This window comes from Haliotis asinina, chromosome 10 (assembly GCF_037392515.1).
Source record: "Haliotis asinina isolate JCU_RB_2024 chromosome 10, JCU_Hal_asi_v2, whole genome shotgun sequence".
NCBI classification, from domain to species: Eukaryota; Metazoa; Mollusca; class Gastropoda; order Lepetellida; family Haliotidae; genus Haliotis; species Haliotis asinina.
The window spans coordinates 34,112,021-34,137,261 of record NC_090289.1 but is presented as its reverse complement, the minus strand read 5'-3'; the positions used below and the strand labels follow the sequence as shown (position 1 = coordinate 34,137,261).

At 40.8% G+C, this 25,241-nt stretch overlaps 1 protein-coding gene and 1 pseudogene across 3 annotated transcripts; one reads left to right on the top strand and one right to left on the bottom strand.

Annotated features, from left to right (window-relative positions):
• The first annotated feature begins 294 nt into the window (after positions 1–294).
• LOC137298664 (uncharacterized) lies at positions 295–5,447 on the top strand (annotated as a pseudogene).
• Positions 5,448–5,895: 448 nt separating this feature from the next.
• Positions 5,896–21,966, bottom strand: LOC137297660 (uncharacterized transporter slc-17.2-like). 3 transcript variants are annotated; one of them, XR_010957695.1, is made up of 11 exons: positions 19,365–20,529; positions 15,085–15,359; positions 14,180–14,413; positions 11,917–12,004; positions 10,963–11,058; positions 10,018–10,151; positions 9,552–9,701; positions 9,114–9,246; positions 8,060–8,301; positions 6,270–6,574; positions 5,896–6,236 (listed from the first exon to the last, which is right to left on the bottom strand). XR_010957695.1 is itself a non-coding variant. In XM_067829565.1 (11 exons), the coding sequence occupies exons 2-11, from the start codon at positions 19,369–19,371 to the stop codon at positions 6,377–6,379; spliced, it is 1,557 nt and encodes a 518-aa protein (XP_067685666.1). In that variant the 5' UTR covers positions 19,372–19,431; positions 21,807–21,966; the 3' UTR covers positions 5,896–6,376. The 3 variants fall into 3 exon arrangements, 2 of the variants coding, with proteins under 2 accessions (XP_067685666.1, XP_067685667.1); XM_067829565.1 differs by adding an exon at positions 21,807–21,966 and having other exon boundaries at positions 5,896–6,574; positions 19,365–19,431; XM_067829566.1 differs by lacking the exon at positions 19,365–20,529 and adding an exon at positions 21,807–21,905 and having other exon boundaries at positions 5,896–6,574.
• Between the last annotated feature and the right edge of the window lie 3,275 nt (positions 21,967–25,241).

Here is a 25,241-nt window from a genome sequence, read left to right as displayed (position 1 = left end):
TTGTGCTGAAACACTGTTCCAAAAGATATTCTGAGACAAATATTTTATTCGTCAATTCTTTTAAGATTTAGCAATCAGTAGACGAATGGTCACTTTGTCGACTAGTTATCATGTAGAGAGAGAGAGAGAGAGAGAGAGAGAGAGAGACAGACAGACAGACAGACAGACAGGGATACCTGGCAGCTGCAAAAATTATTTATTTACACAGTTTATACAGTGGTGTATACAAAGTTCCGTGTACACATATCCAAAGTTATAAACATGATGAAAAGTCACGGATGTGCTTGTTACAGGATGGATTCAGAACCTGTGTTCCCCAAATGTACGGTGTGCAGCACCTCCTTCAGCTACAGAGGGCCACAGCCGTACCTGCTTCCCTGTCTAAATCCTGTGTGTGGGGACTGTCTCAAATCACCGGAAGTAACAACTCTGGACTGCTCTGTCTGCTTAAAGAGTCATGATAAAAATGTCGGGAGTTTCCCTGTAGACGATGTTGTTTGGGGTTATGTCCTCAACCAGACAATGAAGCATCAACCATCAAACTTCCAATGTACCAACAAGATGGATGGGAACCAGGCAATGTCTTGGTGTCAGGAATGTGAGGACTATTTCTGTGAGCACTGTCATATATCACACACAGAAGTGAAAGCAACTAGGAATCACACAATGAAGTGGATTTCTGACCTTCCATGTACACCCAAAAGGCCCCAATCTATCTGTCAGACACACAGACAACGTCTGGACGTCTACGACAAAGACTGCGACTGTTTCATCTGTTTCCAGTGCCACTATGAAGATCACGCCAGTCACGGTACCGACACAGCCGATATGTTCTTGAGCCGTGAACAAGACGTCTTGAAGGCTTACCTAAAATCTGCTTCAGAAAAGAAGAAAAAGATCATTTCAGCAAAAGAAAAGGTTCTTGCACAAGCAAGATGTATTGACGAGAAGGCCGTATCGCTCCGGGATGCAGTTCAACACACATTTTCTGAGCTGAGAGATGTGATAGATCAGAAGGAGAAGGAGGTACTTGTGGCGCTAGATCAGACTTTAGACGCCATGAGGAAGATCAATGACAGTCGACCACGAGTGCTGGTCTTTAGAGACAAACTGTCAGTCAGTCCTTAACTACATCAACGACACTCTCCTCTACGCTTCACCTTCCCACCTCCACAAACTGAAGAGTTCCATCACACAGGCCTTTGAGTCTTGTATAAAGGCTGACGTTCCTGTTGTTCACAAATACGAACCGTGTGTCGTCTTCTCAAAGCAAGGTTTTCCGGATTTGAAATCCTTCGTGTCATCCTTTGGTGGTTTTTTTACTTCAGTTATCCCGACAGAAACACCTATGGAAGCATCGCTAAAAACAGGTAACTGGTGCTTGGCTTTGTACGTTCTTTTGAACCAGATTCAGGCCATCATATGAAATATATTATGGTTATAGATGCCTTAAGATCTTCTAATCATTTACGCTTACTGTTATATGAATATAATAGTTATGCAGTTGTGGGTCTTTTTTTCCTGGCAGTGTGTTTGTCAGAAAGAAGGGCATATGTCTTTAGTAAAGGGTATTTGTAATCATCTAATGCTGCTGTGTCGAACCTATTGTTACCTCGAAGTAACATCTCTCCACTATGAAGGTTTTCATTAATCGTAATTCATCGGTTTTGTCGACTCTCGGTTACTTCGAAGTATACACGCAAATCCCCATCCTGCATCGTTCCCGGGGCTCTCATTAATATGGAGGCCCGGGAACCAGGATGGCAAGTCCCTTCAACTTCGACGCTACAGTGTTTGTATCTAACTACGGTATACGTTCATGTTATTCAAAATCTGTTGTATTGTACATGCTATGAGTTGGTAACTCCTGTTTCATCAAAATATGTATCGGATTGATGATAAAACGTCTAAATCCTTACTAGCATTGTACGCGGTGTATTTCTTGGCTATATCTGTTGTTGATGCTTTGACAGGTCTTCAGATGAAACTGGAAGCAGATATTGATGAACTTCAGACACAAATTAGAGATGCTCAGTCCGTAAATATATTTGTTGTATTATTTCTTTTTGCTTTTTAGTTAGCTGTATAAACGTTTATACACATACGCTCTAATAGGCTCTATGTATCTCAAGTGATGTAACATGCCAAAAGGTAGTCACTGAAAATTTTGTCTCCATCATAATAAGACCAGTAACGATGAACACAGTAATGAACATATTCGGATCTTGAAAGTATTCTGTTTATTTATGCCAACCAGCTCATCAGTACCCTGGAACAGGAGGCTTCTAAGAATGAACAGAAGCTGAAGACTTTGCAGGAGGATGTATCCAGACTTCAGGCGATCGTGATACAATTCGATGTCCTGGGTAAGTTTCTTCAGTAGAGAAATACAGGCACAGATGATACGGGATCCTTTCTAGCCATTATTTGCTTCTCTTAAGAACCTCTCGTTGTCAAATGTTACTTGTGGTAACTTTGATATTTGTTAATTTAATGTCATCTACACCAACGGTAACCCACGAAATGAGTATGCCTCCTCGGCATTACTCATATACAATGTGGGCTTGTCGTTATACGTCTCACTCAGCAGTATCAGGGCTCTATTACATTTACCTGTAAACAATGATCACTGTGACTAACATCATGGTCATTAGTCACTTTACAATGACATCAACCAAGTCAGGGAGTTAGACCACCTAATCTCCTTGGTCGGAAACCATGGGTTAGTGAATAATATTTCTAAGCCAGAACCTTCAGAGGGGTACATTGGGGTGAGGGTAACTGTCCCTATCTTAAGCATGAATTATATTCGACAAACAATTTACCACCCTTTCAGACGTGCGATCTATGTTCATCTTTGCTATAGTGGCGGTCGGGTAGCCTAGTGGTAAAACGTTAGTTCACCGAAGACCTGAGTTCGATTCCCACCATGGATACAATGTTTGAAGTCCATTTCTGGTGTCCCCTGTCGTGATATTGCAAGAATATTGTTAAAATGTGTTAAAATTGTTGAACCATACTTACTCATCTGCCCAAGAAAACTGTAATTGAAATTGTTATATTTCTGATATTTATCAGAGATTTCTTATTAATAGTTTTACTCAGTCACGGGTATACAAGGCATTTACACGTACGTTGTTGCTCCATACACATAGTCCAGCAAATACCAAAATGCATTCTCTTCCTATGCACCTTTTCTGGTATTAACGTAACGCTTAAGGTACCTTTCTTTTTCTAGGCAACGACAAAGATACTTGGCTACATGTACTTGGGGCAGTGAACCGAGCGCGACATGTTGTTGTATGTAAGTATATTACCTCCTAGTAGGTTACAAAATCAGTGTTATCAGATGCTTATGTCGATATGTCGATAATGTAGGACGTACTACTTGGGTCACGCACATTCGGGAGATTCTATATAGATTCGGGTTTGGTTTTGTTTGGGTTTCCCAGCAGGTTGGTTGCATAAAATATTTCATTTCTTTGTTCTGGCAAATACTATCAGATAATTTGCAGCTGTCATGGACTTTGAGTTTAAGCACTTCTAGCCTTGCAGTTACACCTGGCATAGTAATGTCTCTACTTTGCATTGTGTATGTCTGTATCTACATAAAGTAGGGTATGCGAGAGTTTGCATTATTAAGCTATAAGTATTGTTTTTTCCCCAGCTATTACTGATACACTGTAACTTTTCATATATGTTTATGTAAAGTATGGAAATGAGAGCCACCATTGTCAATCCATAAGCACCAAGGTTTGCAGTTTCTGTTGCTATATAGTAATGTCTCTACCATGCTAAGTGAATCCCTGTATATGTATTCATAGTAAGGATGGAAACACTGACCCACCACTGTTAACACATGTCCATACTTGTGTCTGCTTGGTGATTATATACTCACTTAGTATATATACACGATCAAAATATATGTATTATGGGCTCAAGGCCTCTCTATTGAATAAATCTGTCTGCCTGTCTGTCTGTAAGTATATTTTCCTCCACTGTTTAGGTATATTCAAGGACAATCAAGCAAGGAAGTGTAATATGTTCTGTTAACATGTCATGTATAACTAGCTATCATTTAGGGAAATCCGCCAATTTTGTTTAAAAGAAGAAAGTAGATAGGAAAATATGGTCACAGAATGTTGTAGTTTTTTTAAAAAAATCAACAATAATGCCACACTATCAGTTGTAACACGCACAGAAATGTGTGTACTCGTAAATATCTTTTTCAATGTATGATAACACATTTTTAAGGTAAACAGCAATGACAACTGACATACTAAAATGTTTAAAAAACCCAGGCTGCATCCAGTATACTTGATCTAACACACGAAGTAACGGGGTGACATAGAGGTTATATGGTTTGGTATTGAAACATTTCATTTTATGTATTTTTTTAACCCGAAGGTTGGCATACAGGCCAGAAAGAGAGTATTGATCTTGCACAATGTGCACATATGTGGACCAAAGTCAGTTTGAGAAGTCAAGGAACAACCACAGATGGTGGAGGCAGTTGAAGTCAGGATACCATTCCCAGTGAGGTCGGGATTTGGGCCCTTGGGGTTCCATTAGTTGTATTTTATATCACCGGGACTGAACTTGTGTCTGTCTAAGGTTGCTGAAACACGTGTAATAATATAGGCGATGTATAATAGATATTAACTGTTGTTTCTAATCATTGTATATTGTCTCATCCTATTACAGGTCCAAAGATGACGTTTGATTCCGACAGCGTTAATCTGGACAGAACACACATTAATGTCAAAGGCCATCTGATCAATACCCGGTATCCTAATTGGAGAAGAATGAAGACGAGGGACACCAGTGGGGAGATGTTGAAGAATTACAGTGGCACCTGCAGCACATCCCCACTGCCCTCTAGCGGCCTGGTGTACTGGGAGGTGGAGGCGGATGTGGAATTGGACAATCCCCTGGATGATCGATTACTTGTGTTGGAGGTTGGGGTGTGTGGACAGGATGTCATGGATAGTAATCATTGTATCGGCGGTCAGTCTAATTCATGCAGTTTGTACATATTAGGTGATGAGAATTATGTGAGGACGTTTATAGCTGTTAATGGAGAGTGTATAGTAACATCTAATGTGTTTGACAACAGGGCAGGAACATCTGTGACATTAAAGTATGGAGTTCTTGTTGATAGTGACAAGATGGCGGTATGCTTCCTGGACACCAACAACAGAAAGGTGTTGGGATCTGGATGTATTGTTGACAACAAGCCACAACATGATGGCGGATACAACAGAAATATGTGGCCTGTATTTGCTGTGTTCAATAACCCAGTGAGAGTTGAAATGAAACTTGTGAGTGGATCGGATCTACAGATGGAAGACTGGAAGAAGAAGCTTCTCGAGGACGCCAGCCATATGCTTACTGGAGGGAATCGATACCGTGACTACAATCACAGCTCCCGTGCTCAACACTGGTAGATATCAAGATCACAAGAAGATGTGATTAGATGTACAGAGATTATACATGACTGACATAGTTCATTTTGGGCATAATTCATAAAGAAATCGTATCAGCTGTTTTCAAGAAAAACAAAACTTGCTTGAAAGTATATTTGATAGACTATTGCGTTAGGTGCATGCAGGAGATGCTCGTGTGATTTTAGTTCGAGATATCATTGTTTCTTTGTGATTGGGTCGGTGAAATGTGAATCTAGCTGACTATATTGAACGAAGATATCACTTTTTGATGACTTGAGGAAATGGTTAAGGTTGGATACTATTGCCGTAAGAATTCAAGTAAATACAAAGATAAATAATTCGTTGGCTCGCATATCATCAGTGTGAATCGCACGTTGACCATTTGAGTTGTGATAAATCACGTATGGTGAATATCACAGCCGTAAATGCCTCACTACGAAAGCTGAAATATAACAAATGTATGATTTAATCGAGACCCAAGTGATTCAGGATAGTAATGGATACTATCTCCCATGAACCCTGTTTGTCCTTTAATCCGTTTGGCCATTGACTACTGCATGTATCATTTGGAGACCTGTTGGGCATGTGAGTTGTGATGAATCACCTAAAGTCCATATCACAGCCATAAAATGTCTTGACCAAAACGTATTAGTTTCAAAGTTAAAAGTCAAATGTATATTAATTAAACCTAGATCCACTTGATTCTGGTAGTAATGGTTGCTATCTCAGATGAAACCCCTTTGCCCTTTGATCCGTTTGACTAGTGACCATTTCGGGAATCATTTTGTTCTTGAGGGGGCAATATGAACATAAAATATGAACATAAAATATGAACATAAAATATGAACATAAGAAACACATCAGTATGTCACCAGCAACTAAGTAGTTTGTTTGGCTTTATACCGCTTTAAGCACCAACGCTATGTTTATCAAGCACATGACTGTTCCGTGTCTTCGTCCTTGTCTGGTAGAGTTGTATCAGACACAGTTCGGATTTCTTTTGTAATTGACTCATGTCTGGCCCATGGTTGAATGTCTCCACTCCCGAAAAACAGAAAAATCAGGGCAGCCAGAGAAAACGATCCAAATCCGGTGAAAAACGCATACTGCCATTCCTGTCGCGTTCCCTGCAGAAGAAAAAATACATTCGTGAGACAAGTGAGTGTTTATGAGCCCAGGTCATGGGTGACAGATACAGAACGTCGCTGGTTTATTTGTTGATTTACTTATCTACTGTCTGATAATACAAATGAATGAGCGAGAAAAATGAACGGGTGAAGGTCTTGGCGAGGCGAAGATATTCGCCAAGAAGACCTTGAGGGGATGCCAGAATCAGGCATTTGTATATAACAGAGATGATGTTTGAGAAGAAGTCAAATTTGTACATTTTCCTTTTAATCAGAATACTTATGTTCAACTGCTGAAGTAAGGCATTGATAGTGATAGACTACGTTATTTCAGTGTTGATAACAAATGTTTATTTGATATGACTGATGTTGTTAACACTGTTTTTATTATACGACGAATATCAAAAACTCGATTCCTAATGCTGTTATATACTGTGTTACACGTTGTTCCTAATACTTTTATATACTGTGTTACACGTTGTTCCTAATCTTATTTTCAGCAATGTTTATATTTTATCTTGTGCATTGATATAAATAGCTAGTGTTGATTTCCAAAGCAATGATACATTGTCCAGATCTGTTAAATATACCTGTAGCTCGTCTGTCTAAAACTTTCAACCCCATCTCACCAACAGTAAAAAATCTATTTGTTGGTTTAATGCATGGTAAACTGATTGAGACATATTGTCATTAAAAAAGGAACACTTTTACAAGATTTATGCTTTTTGGTGCACTTCCAGATTACCATGTCAGATGCAGATACAATCATGTTACACTTCTTGAGAAAGTGTCTGTGAAAATAAAGAACCACCGATTTTGTTGGATTGTCTTTTACAAAGACAGTGACAATTGAAATGGTTGTCATATAATATCAATATTTATCGATGAATCAGATATGTTTACAATGTACGGATAATGAAGTTTAAAATCATATCCATACCATTTTTCTGATTGAGATGTTCAGTCATGAGAACACTCTCTGAGATATATTAGTAAAACCGGCCCCGATTTCTCGAAACAAACTTAAGTCTGAGTTTTTACTCAAATTAGAGAAAACGCATTTCACAGAAAGAACTGAAATCGACAAAAAAAATCAAGCTATAGGGGACAATTTGAGCTTGGTGGTTAGATTACTTAAGTTGTTTGGGCTTTTATATTTCAGAAATGCAGTTGAGTGTAGCTGTTTCAAATTGTGAAACTCGATTTGAGATTTGACTAAAAACCTAAGTTTGTTTCGAGAAGTCGGGGCCTGGATATCAGACAATCCAGAGAAATTGCCCAGGTTGAGAATTCTCCTCCTAAAAACATTTACAACACAGGTGTTCGTATACCAAATCGGAATTCGAACCCATGACTCGTGGATCCCAGGAGCAATGGAACCAATATAAGAGTAAAAGTAGCTCGCAGCAGGTCGTTAGACCAATGAATCACATACATTATATAATTACATGATCTAAGGTTTTGTTTCGTGTGGTATCGTCTTACATTAACTGTTATGGAGGACACGATGTACGGAGCAATGATCCCAGCAATGCTGCTGATGCAGTTCCCGAGGCCACTTAAGGTTCCAGAGAACTGCAGTGCGATGTCGGCGTAGTTTACAAGATAGCCTCCAAAAGCGAATCCTACCAATCCAACAGCTCCGCACAACATGGTTATAGCTACCGGAAGCGGAAGACAGTTTGTCATTGCCAATACCAGCATTGACACGGCCGGAAGCATACACCCTTGAGAAAAAAAAGACAAAACGCTATTAGTTAATGTTGTACGGCAAAAACTTTCACTTCTTGGAAAAGATATCATATAATTTCAGTTGATGGTGTTATCGAGAATTGGGGAAATGTAGGACAATCGTCAGAGTGAGTGAGTTGGAGTGTATGTACGCCGCTTTTAACAATATTCCAGTATCACGGCAGGGGACTCGAGAAATGGCCTTCACACACTGTAACCATGTGAAAAAAATGAGGCCTCGAGAATCGACATCTGAATCAAACTTTCCGCTCAACTTGATAAAGGTTATTGATAATTCATAACTTACATTTTATTTCTCAAGGAAAGGAAACGCCTTAGAATTTCCTGATGAAGTTATAATTGTCTTAGGCGAATAGCTGCGTTTCTAATTCTAACATATGAAGCGACCCGTAAAGGTAGAATAGGCTTTCAGAACCTATGGTGTCGTAAAAGTCGACTATGTTTGTCGTAAGAGGTAATTAACGGGATCGGGTGGTCAGACTCGCTGACCTGGTTCATGCTGTTGATCACTGGATTGTCAGGTCCAGACTCTATTATTTACAGACCGCCGCCATATAGTTGGAATATATCTGAGTGCGGCGTACAGTTTAACTCACTCATTCACTCACCCAACATATGAAGTGAAATATAACGTGGGAGACAATTCGACACTACCGTCCTTATAAGTATACATGATAATTGCTAATATGTCTCCTACTTAAGGTATGCTGTAATATGGCTGGGAATAGGGCCTTCATCTTGTTAAACAAAAGATCCAATACCTCCAAAGAGGAATGACAGGGATTACCTAGAGTATTGAGGAACTTCCTGGTAGCACCGACACTTAGTAGTTTCCTCGACACCAGACAGTCGGACAGTCCGCTGGTCAGCACCACGACACCCCAGAACACTAGGTACGGCAACATTGAGTATAATCCATTCTGCAACATCATCATCTTTCACAGTTGCCGTTCATATTGCTGGTGCATATCTTGTATAATTGTTGGTCGACATGTAGCTGAAAGGGCGCTAAAAGCATACAACCTAGGACTGAACCTTGTGGACCCCCGCTGGCTTAGCCTCACTTAGAAGGTACTGTAATAGCATACACACACACGCACGCACACACACAATATGCATACACACCTACCATTCAAATGTTTGCTAACTTTTTGCATGACCGTAGAATAGTAACGTTCTTGCCTGACGGAAACGATGCAAAACACTGAAATAGAAGAATTCTCACCGACTTGATGTCAAACATCATGACCTCTTCCATGTATGTTGGGAGCTGTGTCATCAGCATGTATATTCCATAGTTGATGAATGTGTGGGTCGCGATCAGGGCCAGGGTGGCTCGTGACGTCATCATGGCCTTCCATGGCGTCGGGGGTTTCTGATCATGAAAAATGTCTGTATTGATGCTTGTCCTAATGTTGTCTCACGTTCCTGACGTGAATTAAATAAAAATTGGTATATAAGAAAAATGTAATCTGGCGAAAACCTTCCCCCGATATGGCTCTGTGGTTGGTTATCATTCTTCTGTCGGTAAAAGACATTTACACTTGATTCGCATTTAAAATAACCCACGAAATTCGTTGCTGTATGACCAAAGCTGCGAGCATGTACTAGCTGCGTGGATATGTGGTCTATATGACTATACTGTAATGTAATATTAATAAATTTTAACCAGCACATAAATGGTGTCTTACCCTGATAGTGAGATTTCGGAGTTTTATGTTAAGTTCGATGTAGTCCCTCTCCTTGTTTGTTATCAAGGGCGTGGCTCTGGGCGTGTCCCTCACTGTCAGACCCCACACGGCACACCACAGAAATCCTGCGCCTCCTGTAGAACGGGATAAAACTGACAATGAATAATTGTTCGCAACTGTTCATTAGTTTTGTAGAATAAGGATCTGCCTACATGGTGTCCAGGTTTTAGGTCTTTACCAGTGTTATTAACTAGAACATAACAACTAGAAAATGTATCTAGATAATGATGAGCAATTCATACCACTGAGATTAACAACGAGTGTATGGAGCACATTATTCAGGACATAGTTCACACCCAAGCTTCCTCAAGCTGGAAAACCGTGGACATGCTCAAACCAATGACAGTATGTATCTTACTAGTCTGTCGTACAGACCCTGAAGTATAATTATTATATATCCAAGAAAGCCCATGCAAGTCTAGAAAGTGTGGCAAGTCTGGATTTCCATAAAATGAAGAAAGTCTCCGGGCTCCATTTCATTATTTTTTTTTCACTATGAACGTTTTTTCAGTAAAATATGTTCATTTCAGAGACTAGCTGTTAGTCTAGTATCTTACATAGGGCGACATAGGGCGTACGACAAGGACAACAGCAGCTGTGTGGACCACGGCTTACACCAATGACAAAAAGGATGAAAATAACAGTTGCGGAGGCTATACTCCCATGAACGTAATCCGCAAACTAAACCTTGTTCGCACCAAAACCAACACCACAGGGATTGCCAACAGTTGTGTAGAACATAGTTTAAACCAATTATCTCAGAGATGAGATTAACGATAGGTACAGTTGAGAGAGACTATAATCCCAAAGACATATTACAATAAGTACCAAGTCGTAACAACGCCAAAGGTGACGTTAAACAGCACTTCTGTGTAACTATACTACCTAGGAAATAGTACAGGGACGGCCATCCACCACCAGGTCCGTATTTACACATAAATCCACCAATGGGAAAGATGAGGGCATTTCCCATAAGTCCCCCTGCAATGAATAGAGAAGAAATCATGATAGGGTCTAGCCGTTCAGCTAATAAATTAGCCGTTCAGTGGCGCTTATGGAAAATGTTGGTAAAAGGCCAGCAGGTTATGTAAAAGGAAAAGTTTTTAGTTGACACAGGATTGAAGAGGCCTATCTGTCAGTTTGTGGTGTGGAGTTCTAGAGTTTTAGATGACCATAGAGAAGCACCGTTCAGCCATGTCAGTGTAAGTGTCTGGTACCACGAAACGTTGTTGGTGTGAATATTCCTGATGGTTGCCACGCGGTAATCAGTGCTTGGGGGTATTCGGGTGAGCAGTCATGATGAGGCGTTCTGTGACAGAATCTTGAACTGAAGTATATTAGTCATCGCCAGGGAAAACATTTGGCTCGTTTCACAAAGCGATCGTGATCGACGTTGCGCTAAGTACGACGTCCCTCTTACTCAGACTTTACACGCTGGCTAGGGCAAGAAGTGAGAGTGGTTTTCTCAGCTTTCATCAATATTTCAGTGACATTACGAGTCAGCTTCCTTGCAAGGAAAGTCCAACTGAAGTTTTATCCTTAACGGATTTGAAGAACTCATATCTATTGTCATGACTGGGAGTATCTGGGGTCCGAACCCACTCCTAACGAACCTTTCATGACAGACATACAGCTTTGCACAGCCATTGTTGGCGCTTTAGACCATGGGGCTACTCGTGACCCCTAAAAAGGGCGTGAAGTCGCAAAGTAAAGTCCCTTGAAGAGAAGGCAGGTGGTTGTCTGATCCTTCAGTGGTTCCTTGTTTTGTTTCAAGGATATGTGGGTGTGATGTCTAAGCGTTACCCAAAGGAATCCGTAGTTTCTGATTGTTTGTTTTACCGGAAAGTGAAATGCCCAACATCCGGTTCCATTCTGCAGCTGGTGCCCATCGGGCCCAGAAGACCGGAAGTGCAGGGTACAATACTGCCTTAAACGAGAAAATTTCTGTCATCACAAAACACATGAAAGCATATTAAGTAATTTATATCTTTAATTTAAGTGCCATGTATTTGATATCAAAACACGTCTAATACATGGATAATATGCACGTATAAACGTCGGAGTGCGGGGTGGGGTTTGGGGTTTGGGGTTTGGGGGTTGGGATGGGGGTTGGTGTGGCTGCGACTGAGGTATGTGGTATGACTGAGAGTTGTGTAACGGCTGAGTATTGTGATACAGCTGATACAACAGATGACATAAATGTTACGGGTGAGATGTATGATACAGCTAAGGGACGTCTGTGCGTGAGTCGTGGCTGAGTGTTGTGATACAACTGAGAGGGGTGATACGGATAAAAGGAATGTTACAGGTGAGATATACAACATGACTGAGTGATGTGAGAGGTGTGTCGCAGCAGAGTATCTGAGACGGGTGTCATGGGTGACAGAGGTTACGGCTGAGATATACGATATAGGTAAGTGTCGGTACAGCTGAGTGGTGTGATACGATTGTGAGGTATGTTACGGATGAAAGGAATGTCACGGATTACAGATTAAAAGAATGTTACGGGTGAGAGACTTGGTGGGGGGAGCAGCTGTGATGCACCATGATGAAATGGACATATGTGATGTCTTCTACTGTTTTAATTTAATCAGAGAGAATGTTACCACTATGAACTAATCTTTAAAATCGCTTTGTGAAAAGGGGCCCTGATGGTACGCACGCACAAACCCACATTAAACAGATTTAAACATTTTGGCCAGGGGTGAGTGAGTTTAGTTTTATGCCGCACTCAGCAAAATTCCAACTATATTGCGGCGGTGTGTAAATAATCGCATCTGGACCAGACAATCCAGTGATCAACAACATGAGCATCGATCTGCGCCATTGGGAACCGATGACATACGTCAACCAAGTCAGCGAGCCTGACCACCCGATCCCGTAGGACGCCTCTTGCGACAAGCATAGTCGCCTTTTATGGCAAGCATGGGTTGCTGAAGGCCTATTCTACCCCGGAACCTTCACGGGTCTGGCCAGGGGTGAGTTACCATGAGTCATCACTGATTTTCATCGGTTAAATTAATACAAGTCCCATGTCCTTTTGGCACACAAAATCTGTTTCTGGGGATGGTCAAGACAGGAACACATTCTAAAACAAGCGGAAGCTGTCTCTTAGCGGTATTTAGAAGTTGTTTTAGGCTACCAAGATATTGTATTGATTAATCTTTCTTAACCTTTTCCACACAACGTTTCGCGGTCATTACAGATCCCTTCATCAGGTGAACAGGTGATCATTTCATCGGTTCGGGGCGATCTGTAATCACCCCGAAACGTAATGTTAAAAAAGATTTAAGAAGATTAATACATGAAATATCTTGGTCAAAGCGGAAGTTATCAACTGCAAAGTTAATTATCAAAATGTAAGAGAAAATGGAAAGAGATCTCTTAAAGGTATCGTCTCCGTACAAACGAAAGAGATCATTGATGAGATTCTAAAATAGAACATCTCCTACGAGGTTTGCAAGAATGATGTTATCAATGCAGTGTATAGTGATGAAAGGGAAAATGCGATTCATAACTTTCAATTTAGAATTTAAAAACCACCTGACCCCAGCTTCACCGACAGAATTCATACAACGTATACACAATCATATCAGCAATGTTTGTTTGTTTTCTTTGTTGTTTAACGCCGCACTCAACAATATCCCAGCTGTATGATGGCGGTCTGTAAAAAATCGAGTCTGGAACAGACAATCCAGTGATTGACATCATGATCATCAATCAACAGAACTGGGATACAATGACATGTGTCCACGAAGTCGGCCGCGTCAGTATCCTCTTACAAGGTTGCTGAGCAAATCTTAACCCGGATCTTCACCGGTATGTCAGTGAGGGAGCTGGATTTTACGCCGGTTTTAGCAATATTCTAACAATATCAAGTCGGGGGAAACCAGAAAAGGACTTTACTCATTGTACCCTTGTGGGGAATCGAACCCGAGTCTTTGGCGTGACGTGCGAACGCTTCAACCGATAGGCTACCCCACCGCCCAATATGGGTATGTCATGAAATGCAATGTTTGAAGGTGCATATACACGTAAATGTAAATATGGGGATTTATCCTAAAAGTTTAATTACGTAAGAACTGCATTGTTGTATACTCACTATAGATAATCCTGTTACGCAACGAACAGCAAGTAGAACGTATGGATGTGCATGGGCAGCTATGGGTGTACAGATGCTTGTTACTGATGCGCTGAGGAGGAAGATAAGGATGACTCGATGTGCTCCGAATCTCTCCGCCAGCCACCCCGAAGGGAACTGAAATGCCATGTACCCCCAGAACACAGCTCCAAGGAGGAGACCTTGAACTTGCTTGCTCCACTCAAAACCGCCTGACTGAAAGAGGCAATACGTCATAGACAAAACCACAGAAGAAAATGAAGAAAATACAGTTGGTAACAAGTTAATCTGGTTACGATGCCTCGGTTCCTGAGAGTTATTTTGGTTTCTTTGTATATATGTAACAGCTTTCTGTACAAAATTGAGTGTGGACCAGACAATCCAGAGATCAACAGCATGAACAACGATTTATGCAGTTAAAGCGGTTAAAATGTCACTACAAGAGGGGTGTGGTTTAGTGATGTGGCTTTGAAATTACAAAAATCTAGCAATATTGAGTTACGGTACTAGAAATGTGCTGAACACATCTTACCTGGACCTTCTGAGTGACAAGCAAATGTTTTAAACGTAACTACACGACTTCCATGTCATAGGTCTTAAAGGAAGCTAGTCTGTATAACAGGACCGGTACGTTAAGCGGTGATTTACAAGCCTCAGTAATTCTGTATCCTGCATCATGGCGTGTATTAGTATAGCATTACTGGGTCCAGACAATTACACAGGACTGTCTCCTTTTCAGACGGTATTAATGGTACTCCAAACATGCACCAAGCTGTTGGAAAAGTGTTGTGGTTCTCATATAGATTAATTAATCAACCATTTTAAAGGAAAATGTCATCATTTGCAATCCGCTCTTCGTATATTGAATGACTTATAACTATACTGACCAAAATATCAGAGGTCCTAGATCCCACTCTTGAATAACATGTGTCTTCCGTCTCCTCTTTGGGGTCTGTTAAGTTGACTGACAACAGTCCTCCTCGTGTGGTAGGAACGTTTGATGAATTGATGTCATAGGACGCTGTCGTGATGTTGATGACGGGATCATGATTCACCATGCACACGATGGTGATGCTGAGGCTGCCGCGAAAGCTGTCGTGGAGGATGAAGGCTATGAACCACATTCCGGCCACGACATATCGCCATGGGATGCAGCACGACACTGAAATAATGGCCCAATAAAAAGTAGAAGGGTGTCACTGAAATAATGGACCAACAGAGCAATAGAAAGATGTCACTGAAACAATGGACATACTGAAAAATAGCAACACATCACGGAAATAATAGACAAACAGAGCAATAGAAAGGCGTTACTGAAACAACGGACGAACAGAACAACAGAAGACGCCACTGAAGCAAAGATCATACTGAACAATAGCAGCACATCACTGAAATAATGGACGAACATAACAATAGAAAAATGTCACTGAAATAATGGACGAATAGAACAGTAGAAAAATCCCACTGAACCAATGGACAAAAAGAACAATAGAAAGGTGTCACTGAAGCAAAGAACATATGGAACAATAGCAACACGTTATTGAAATAATGGACAAACAGAACAATAGCAACACGTCACTGAAATAATAGACGAACAGAACAATAGCAACACGTCACTGAAACAACGTACTACAACAGTGGAGATGGTTGTAGTCACAGAAACGCCTAACCGAAACACGAGCCACAACCAAACCTGTTACGACATGATAACAATAAGCGTTGAACATGATAATATCTATCATTAATATTAATATTAATATTAATTTATCCAAGAGCGTCAGCTGGGGATACCCTTCGCTAGTAGGTCAGGATGGAGGGCAAGAGATAGACGATAAAGTCACCGATACAGTTGCAGACAGCACCAGCCATTTTATTATGGTTTAGGGAATAATGGTCGAAATGGTCGACGTCCCGACTAGCTGCACAATCCGTCCTCTTCTGTCGATGATCTGGGCGCGCCTCGTCTCCCTGATGGTCTCGCTGATTTGTCTCCCCGACTGACCATACCAGTCAGGATTTATTCATAGAACCATTACGCCACGTTATGCAAGGTTACAGACGAATAGACCGGTACACACATACGATCCGCCGACATAGGGAGGTGTTAACTGACATGTATTGATAGCGTTCAGATGTCTTGTCTTGTAACTTGTCTTCTCTTGTCAGCATTAAGGGTCTTGCTTGGAGGGGATACACCGAATGTTTGCTGAATGCTTTACGCGGGCACAAGGGGTAGAATCCCGGTGCACTTTGGACATATAGAAACAAATAGATCGTTTGAATAAATGAAGTTTTAAAGAAACTTATTCATGTGATTTAGTCTATGACATTACAAATGAAGTGCGTATTTTGAGGTAAGGTGTAATAAGGTTTATAAGTCTGTTCGTGATTGTTTTTTCTTATTTTGCCCGGTACATATATGTGGGTGTGCATGAGCGCGCGCGTGAGTGGCGGGATTCGGGTTTGGGTACGTGCGTGTGTTTGTCAGTGTGAGTTTGTCTGATTGTAGTTTTATCTCACTTAATATCCATCATCAGGCAAAGTAATAACAAGTTTGATCTTTTAACGTCCTTCAGTATGACGCGGCTAGGGGAATCTAACCGCCGATCGCCTGTTATCTGGGCAGCACACAATATGTGTATATTTGTCTCTTGATGATATATTGTTCACCAGAGACAAAACAGCCGGGCGTATTAGTATAAGGCCACCATCTTGGGTCATACGACAAGCTTGGGGCAATTTGGGTCTCATTCAAACGCCGATTTCCCACAGAGATTCTGTTTCCCCCTACGAATCATTTTACAAATGTGCATCTTTGATCAGTTGGCATAAAACACTTCCTGGATGTTAACGCATAAAATGAAAATTTACATAACAAGATGTATCAGATGTTTCATGTAGACCAACTTTCTAAAATACATTACATATTGCTAAGCTAATATATGTTAGTGACGAGGGTTAGGTTAACAAAGGCAATTAAAATTAGAAGTCAGTCACAATTAAATTCTGTAAAGTATAATTCAAGCGTAATCTTGGAGGACTTTACACTTTAATCACATTACATACATATGCCTCATGATTCATACAGAATTGTATTGTCCTTGATACTTAAATATTACAGGAACGGTCTCGCTCGTTTGTCATGTGATGAGTGATGTGAGTGTGCGTACGTGTGCGTGTCTGTGAGTGTACATGTCTCTGTATGTGCGTGTGTATCTTTCACACTTTGGTCACCGGTTTTAGTTTCCCTTATATTACATACATTCTAATAACTAGCATGAATATTAGTGTTTAGTTTATTTATAGTCCCACAAACAGAAGCACAAGTAATTTACATGTACATTAAATGTTAGTAGCGCGTGTCCACATTGTTCATGGTGAGTTGACAGTCATCACACTGCGCAATAAACCAGTACCTCTAGGTCACTATAACCCCTTCCAGTCGTCAGTCGGCGAGTAAAAGTTTAACGTCACATAGGCGTTTTCATGTCATTGAGTATTTACAGCTGTCATTAATGGAATACTAAAATTCACAGCAATATGTTAAGCAGTATCGTGTCTAATAAACATGCTGCGCTGACGTTTACGCGGTGTCCTCTCGCTTAGCCAGATTATGTGAAAACGGGGATTTGGCTGATAGTGTTTTGATATCTCTCAGGCGAGATAAGCCATAGTCTTTTTGATTAGACTCTGGATAAATGAGGGTGAACTGTATACGCTTGCATGCGTTTATCGTTTGTAGGTCAATGTTTAACGAAACAAGGCACGGCAACCCCACCCCGCCCTCACGTTCTTAAATTGCAGACACACACAACGTAAGCCGATTGAGCTGCTTACTTCAACCGGAAAGATGAAAAATTGATATCCTTTTCACGTGTAGTGTGTTTGGCTCAAAAGCGGACCGATGAATTGCAATGTAACTCAAAAACTAATTAGCATAACATACTCAGTGAAACGCTGATCATAATCAGAACATCATTCCATCTCTGTGAGGTTTCTGGTCATTTTTGTCATAATACTAAAAAAAAGTTGTTTAACAAGCTATCATGAAAATATTGACACATTTCACTGTTTATTACGAGGGAGGAGTGCAGAGAAAGCCACGGCCAAAAGGACTATAACTGGATCCCATATGTCTGTGTTTGTCTTACTGAAAACACTTACTGATTCTAGAAGTGTAGAAATCAAACAGAAACTAGGCGATACTTTGTTTTGGAGTACATCATATTAAATGACGATAAAACATCTAAATCGCACTGACATCTGTTATATCCATAATACTCTGTTGTCAATAATATATAAAAACAACAGCTGGCCAAAAACCTTTTGCTGAAGCAGGACACAAACGTAAGCTATATACACCTAACGATTCATATTTAGAAAAATATATGGAATATGCGTGCCCTTAATATACAATGTACAGGTATAGAGTGACATACCTGGTGAAATACAACATAAAGGCTGTATTACACCCGTAGTCTTGTTTTGACTCGAGGCACGATGACCCATTCGTCAAACACAACTCGCTGTGCAAGGTTGCGTCCTAACCTGCCTCACAGTCCCCGAACCACACATTACATATCCCCAGTGTCTTTCCCTCTCTGCAATGCTAAAGCCCCAGAATGAAGCAAGTCTAGATTTCCTCAGGTTCAACCTGAATCTCCCAACTCACTTTTCAGTTTAAATGGGTTTATATGTTATATCACAATTATATATATTCACTTACGAGGCGTATAATAATAATAATAATAGGGATAATCTACAATCTTTCCATGGTCCAGGTTTGTACTTGCCAAAGACAATTGATGGCTGTAATCAATTACATTCCACGTAATGAACCACGGGGTTTGTGCTTTAACAATCCGATAAATTATTCCTTGGCTTGAATCATATTATGCTTTGATTGAGTTCGTTTGAGCTCGCCAGAGACTGTGAAGAAAGCGAAACGCTTTGCATAAAACTACACATCACCACAGATCGATTCACGTCTGGTCTCACGATCGATTCAAGCCAGCGAACGTTATATCAACCATTCCGACATGTCTGGGAGTCTAAAAGACTGACACACATATAATGTAACCACCAGGCTATGTATGTATCAAACGGGGCAGTGAAATGATGCATGTATCTATAGACAGACAGACTTGTAAACAAAATTTCTACGTACGCTTCATGGCCTGGCTGTTCTTACTCGGCGTGGTAGCAGCTGAATGTCACATCTCGATGTCGGGGAACTCCGTAAACGAGAACAAAGAACGAGATTAGGTCAGCTGTGGGTTGGAGCCGTGGGTCAGTTGCAATCGCAATAATGATAAGGCATATGAATAGTAACAGTAGTTTGCTGTTAAATATTTGTGTTTCGAAAATATGATTCAAGTAGTCGGGTGAATTTATATTATATTTAAATTTAGTATTATTAGATTTATTTGTATTCTCCGCCCGTGTGCACCTGCTTGCACTCGCTGACATTTCGCGTGCGTCAGGGACAAAGAGCCGGAAATGGAAGAAATAGAAAAGCTCCTATTATTTTTTTCAAATGACTTAGAAGATAGAATAAGATATGAAAGAAAGGAAAGGGTTTTATTTACTCACAAAAAGACTGAAGGAAAGGTGTGATGTGTCTATCGAGTACGTACACTTCCATAACGAGATACATTCATATCAAATTGCATGCCAGAAAGCTCACCTTAACCTCAAATTTTCCCGGTGAATTAATCATTATGAATCATTATAAGTCTCAGTCCTCTGGGGAGCATATAACTCAAGTTGTATGTAAGACGTTAGATCGTTGTCACCACCTCTTCCTAACAGGTACCCATTAACTGCTCTATCGGGCATAAGTCACTGGCTGGACCTGCCGAACTAACCAACTAACTAACTGCCGTCTAACTATCTTCAGTACCAGTGAAGATCTGGGATAGAATAATGTACTGGTCTTCAACAACCCGCACATGTCGTAACAGGGGACGAACGGGATCTGGTGATCAGACTCACTGACTTTGTTGACACATGTCATAACGTCTCAGCTGTTTAGATCTATGCTCATAATGCTGATCATTGGATTGACTGGTCCAGACTCGACCATTTACATACCGCTGGCATATAACAGGTATATTGATGAGTGCGGCGTAAAAAAAAACAAACCAACTACCCTCTGGTATCGTACACTGATTTAACTTGCTACTTCAGCATTGTCCACGGAATCAGTGAGTGAGTGAGTTTAGTTTTACGCCGCACTAAGCACTATTACAGCTATATGGCGGCGGTTTGTAAATAATGGAGTCTGGACCTGACAATCCTGTGGTAATCAACACCAGCATCGATATGTGCAATTGGGAACCGATGACATGTGTAAAAAAAAGTCAACAAGCCTGCCCCCCCACCCGATCCCGTTAGTCGCCACAAGCATAGTCGCCATTATGGCAAACATGGGTTGCTTAAGGCCTATTCTACCCGAGGACCTTCACGGGTCACACAAAGTCAGATGCCACTACTGTTTTTGCTAATTTACTTTTATCATTTTATTTTTTTATCTCGCAGTCAGTTTTGTCTGTTGCTCAACGGTGCAATCAGCAAGATCACATTATATGACGGCAGTCTCTGAATAATAAACAGGTCAGGACGAGATAATCCGCTGATTGACGACGGAAGTGTTACGAGCGTCGGTCCGGAAGGAAGAAAAATCAATAGTTGGACAGACAAGAAGCTGTATTTAAGAAATACAGTTCGTTCTACCACCATGTATAGTGTAATAAAACACACTCTCGCCCTGAACTAAAATAGTTAAAGCACGAGGACGCTTACATCTGCGATTCTCTTAAACCATACAAGGCAATATGACCGTCTCAATTCTACTAAGTTTAGATCAGTACATTCAGCTGAAGCTGACTAGTCATGCAACATTCCACGATTGCATTGTGGGAATGTAACCACTGCAAACATTACCGTGTCTCTGTAAAATTTTGAGTCGAACTATGAGACATTTTATCCTTCGGAAAACATAAACGTAATGTTTCCACCAGTGATGTTGGCTGTGTGATGAAACAGCAAACCAAGACACGGGATGCGGCGAAGCAGAGGTTGTTCGTTATATGTATATATCTATCCCAAATTGATATCGATAGTTTTTTCATTTCTTTTATCTTAACTAAACGATTCCTTTCGAAATTGTAATGAAATTACATATGAGTGTTTATTAAATCAAATCAATGTGTTGGGCGCAAATAGATCTCTTATTAGCCCACGTCGCCCTAAAGCTACAAAACCAATTAAACAAGAAGCCGGAATACTGGGGACAGACGCGCTGAGGTCATTCTGACTTCAAAGGATGTAATCAACGGCGAACTACTTCCGCGTTCCTTGGGAAAGCCCTTGGAAAATCCAAGGATATCCCAACATGAAGGAAAATACCTCCGCCCTCAAAGAAGCTTTTAGAATTTCAGCTGACCCTGTTAACAGTTAGAAATGCAAATTGCATGGATCGTGATAAGGAACCAAAAAGAAACTTCAACTGTCGACTCGATCTGCGCCATGACTGACAGTCTACTGTAATCTATGACGTCACTTTTGTATCTGTTTGACAGATCTCGATAAATGTACTTGTACTCACTTGTAATGACAAATATCGACCAATTTGCTCCTGCTGACACTTGCAATCACCACAGGCTTTTAAACGATTTCGGAAATCTCAAGTTTTAGACCGTGTGGGTCATTTATAGGTCAAGTACTAGATGTGATTGTATTACGCCGCCGTGACACAATCAGTGACTAACTGGGGGCGTTCTTAACTTACTATCTCATCTATTGTTTACATGTCCTAAATCTACAGTATATCTTTTTAACCTAACTACAAATGGAGCTACTTTAGATCGACCTATATGCGCCGATATCACCTCCATTTATGGGAACTACTTTATGCCGCGATACAGCTGGTTGTGGTATGGTTTTAAATATGAAACATATGCATCACGCATATGCCATGGTTCGATACATATCACATAACGCGGCAACGTTGAAGAATCGGGCAAAATACAGCCATCGAGTTCTGACTGGTTGATTTCGTGATTAAAAAAATATCAACACCTTAGTTATTCAAAACGATGATATATAATTAATGAACAGGTGACTTTGGTGGAATATTGATTACATCAGAACAGGTATGCAAATAATTACGAAAAACAGTTACATCATGCACTATAATGTAGAATCGGTGTTAGAATGAATAAAATAGTGACATAGATTTATACTACTTGACTTGTGCTTTGTGGGAGTTTATTTGCGTAAGAAGGTTGATAGAGTTCAACCTCAGTCTTTCGTTCAGTTGATCTGTCAGCCATGAAGTACATTCTCCAATAAACTCAGAAAGTAACTGTATTTTGTAATAAATGAAATCACAATTATATTTAATATGGTGTTTCTTTACGCTCCCTTTTAAAATAATAAAAAAACCCATTAATTCATTATGGATAAATTGCCTAGTATTCGTCCCGAGAAATATAAAGTTATTGCATGTGTCAATTAAAACGCGCCATTAAGTCGCTTTGTTTGTTGTTTAACGCTACACTGAGCAATATTCCAGCTGTTTGTAGGTGCTCTACAAATAATGTCCAGGTCATGACCAGATGGTTGACTGCATGAGTATCAGCCTGTGCAGTTTTGATACATTGACATTCATTATTCAAGTCAGAGAACTTGGGTGAGTGAGTGAATATGATTTTAGCAACATTCCAGCAATATCACGCAGGTGACACGAGAAATGAGCGTATAAAATAATAATGAAGAAAAACAGCATTTTAGATTCGGTTCCAATTTTTGGTCGGGTGGTAATAAAAAGCAAAAACAGTTTTATATATAGTCTAACAGAGCTGCACGAAGCAAGCCAGTTTCTTCGTGTAAGCCCGATAGGTTGCAGAGCTTTTGGAAACAATCTTGTGTAAGCCGAGTTTTTATGTAATGGCATGTTAGACACACCAAAGCATAACGCTTTGTTTGATGTTTACTTAGATTATATACAGACGAGCAAAAGGAACTGTCCCTTAAAAAATGTGCACTCTGAAATAATCTCCGAACGTTTTTATATAGTCAAAATGATGGTGGCACACCAGGCAGTGTGTTCTTGGCTGACGATTGCTCACAAACACACCCTGGTGAAGGTTTGTGTGAGACATTTTGAAAATCACGTGCATTGTGGGTTCGTGAAAGCTATACATACGGTGGCACACGACAGAAGGACATACGACGCAACAGAAAAACACAAAAGACGTGCCACGGTTATCACCGTAGTCACAGTCAGGAACCTTCTCCAGCGGCATCAGCAGACTGGTCAGAGGTCAGAGAGGCCCCGGTGAGGAAGACCACGGAGGGCAACGGCGCAGGAAGACCAGCACCTGAAAACTTTGCACCTGCGAAATCGCTTCCTGACGGTAATGTCAACAGCGTCAACGGCATTAGGTCACCCCATGAGCCGAAGGACAACTGCACGACGACTACGTGCCTATGGTATTAGGAGACTGCCGACGGACAGACATCGCCAGTTGCAACTACGTTGGGCCAATCAAGTTCGACGTTGGCAGTTACGTGACTGGCGGAGGGTATTGTTTTCCGAAGAAAGCAGATTCTGTTTGTCAAGGGGTGATGGAAGAGTGAGAGTGTACAGAAGGAGGGGTGAACGTACAGTTCGAAGTCGCATACAGGAGGCGGAGCCCTGCAGGTGAGAGAGCGTCATGGTCTGGAGTGGGATATGCGGTGAACAGAAAACTGTTCTGATTGTGGTGAGTGGCAACCCGACTGCGCAACAGTATATTGACCAGGTTCTGAGACCAAATGTCCTGCCATTTCTGCAACAGCAACCACAAGGAGTGTTATTTCAACACGACAACGCCCGACCACATGTTGCCAGACTTGTCCAGAACTTCCTCAACGTCACCAACATCAGCATTTTGCCATTGCCGGCCCGCTCTCACGACATGTCGCCAATCGAACACTTGTGGGATCACCTTGACAAACAGATTCGCAGGAGACAGATTCCACCCATTACCAGACAAAAGATGACTCAGGCACTGACTGAAGAATGGCAGCGTATCCCAGCCAGTGTCATTAGACGTTTGACCACATCAGTGAGAAGACGTGTGTTTGCCCGTATCCATTCATGGGGTGGACATACTCGGTATTAACAACGTTGTTTCCTGCATTATTGTGACTCTTGTTATGCTGTACCTCATATGAAATCACATTTTTCACCCCATGTGGCAAATTGTGTCTCCTCTTATGAAATGAACTGCTTAACAACTGTATTTTTTGTGTGAAATGTGCCTAATTGGTTGTCGAAGCAATATAACTATTTTTCCTCACGTTTTATGTTTTTTATTTCTCCGTAATTGCAGAAGCAACACACAGAAAGTTTCTTTTGCGCGTATATATATTACACATACGATGACGGCGGATGCTTCATTTACATTTTGTTTTATATGTTGGACGGGAGCGGTGTTAACATACGTTGTAAGGTTTGTTTACAATCCCGATTCATTTTTTATGAATAAAAATGTTTAGAAAAAAAACAGAACAAAAAAACACAAAACAACCCCCCCCCCCCAACAACATGGAGATGTATGGAGAACATGGAGATATATAAAGAACAGCAATGTAATAACTGAATAAAAATCATTCCTTCTACCCACTTAAGGCTGTGAGGGATTCGATAAACAAACAAACCCACTACCCCTTGCCTCATAACCCTCTTACTCCATAAATAAACAACTTGCCCGGCTGGCAAAAGAGGATACACGGGCAGGTCCATGCGTGACATGATTTGAAGGTGGTATTCTCACAGTCCCTGAACCACATTCTATATTATTTCCCTTTCCATCTAACCATTTCTTTCTTTGGAAATAAAACTCTAAATGAAATGGAAATCCCCAAAGGAAACAAGTCTAGATTCCTAGGGTTCGCTCTTCCAGCTCACTTGTGGTACCTTTCCTTTTTAAATGGAATGATATTTTTCGTTTGTCTATCCGACGTATTTCTTACAAAGCTTATTTCTATACTG

Excerpts from the sequence above, each read along its gene's own strand:
- LOC137297660 (XM_067829565.1), bottom strand. Across the intron at positions 11,059-11,916 it reads GTTGGGCATTTCACTTTCCG|GGGGACTTATGGGAAATGCC; the intron begins GTAAAACAAACA and ends TATTCATTGCAG. Across the intron at positions 9,702-10,017 it reads TCCGAAATCTCACTATCAGG|AAACCCCCGACGCCATGGAA; the intron begins GTAAGACACCAT and ends TTTCATGATCAG.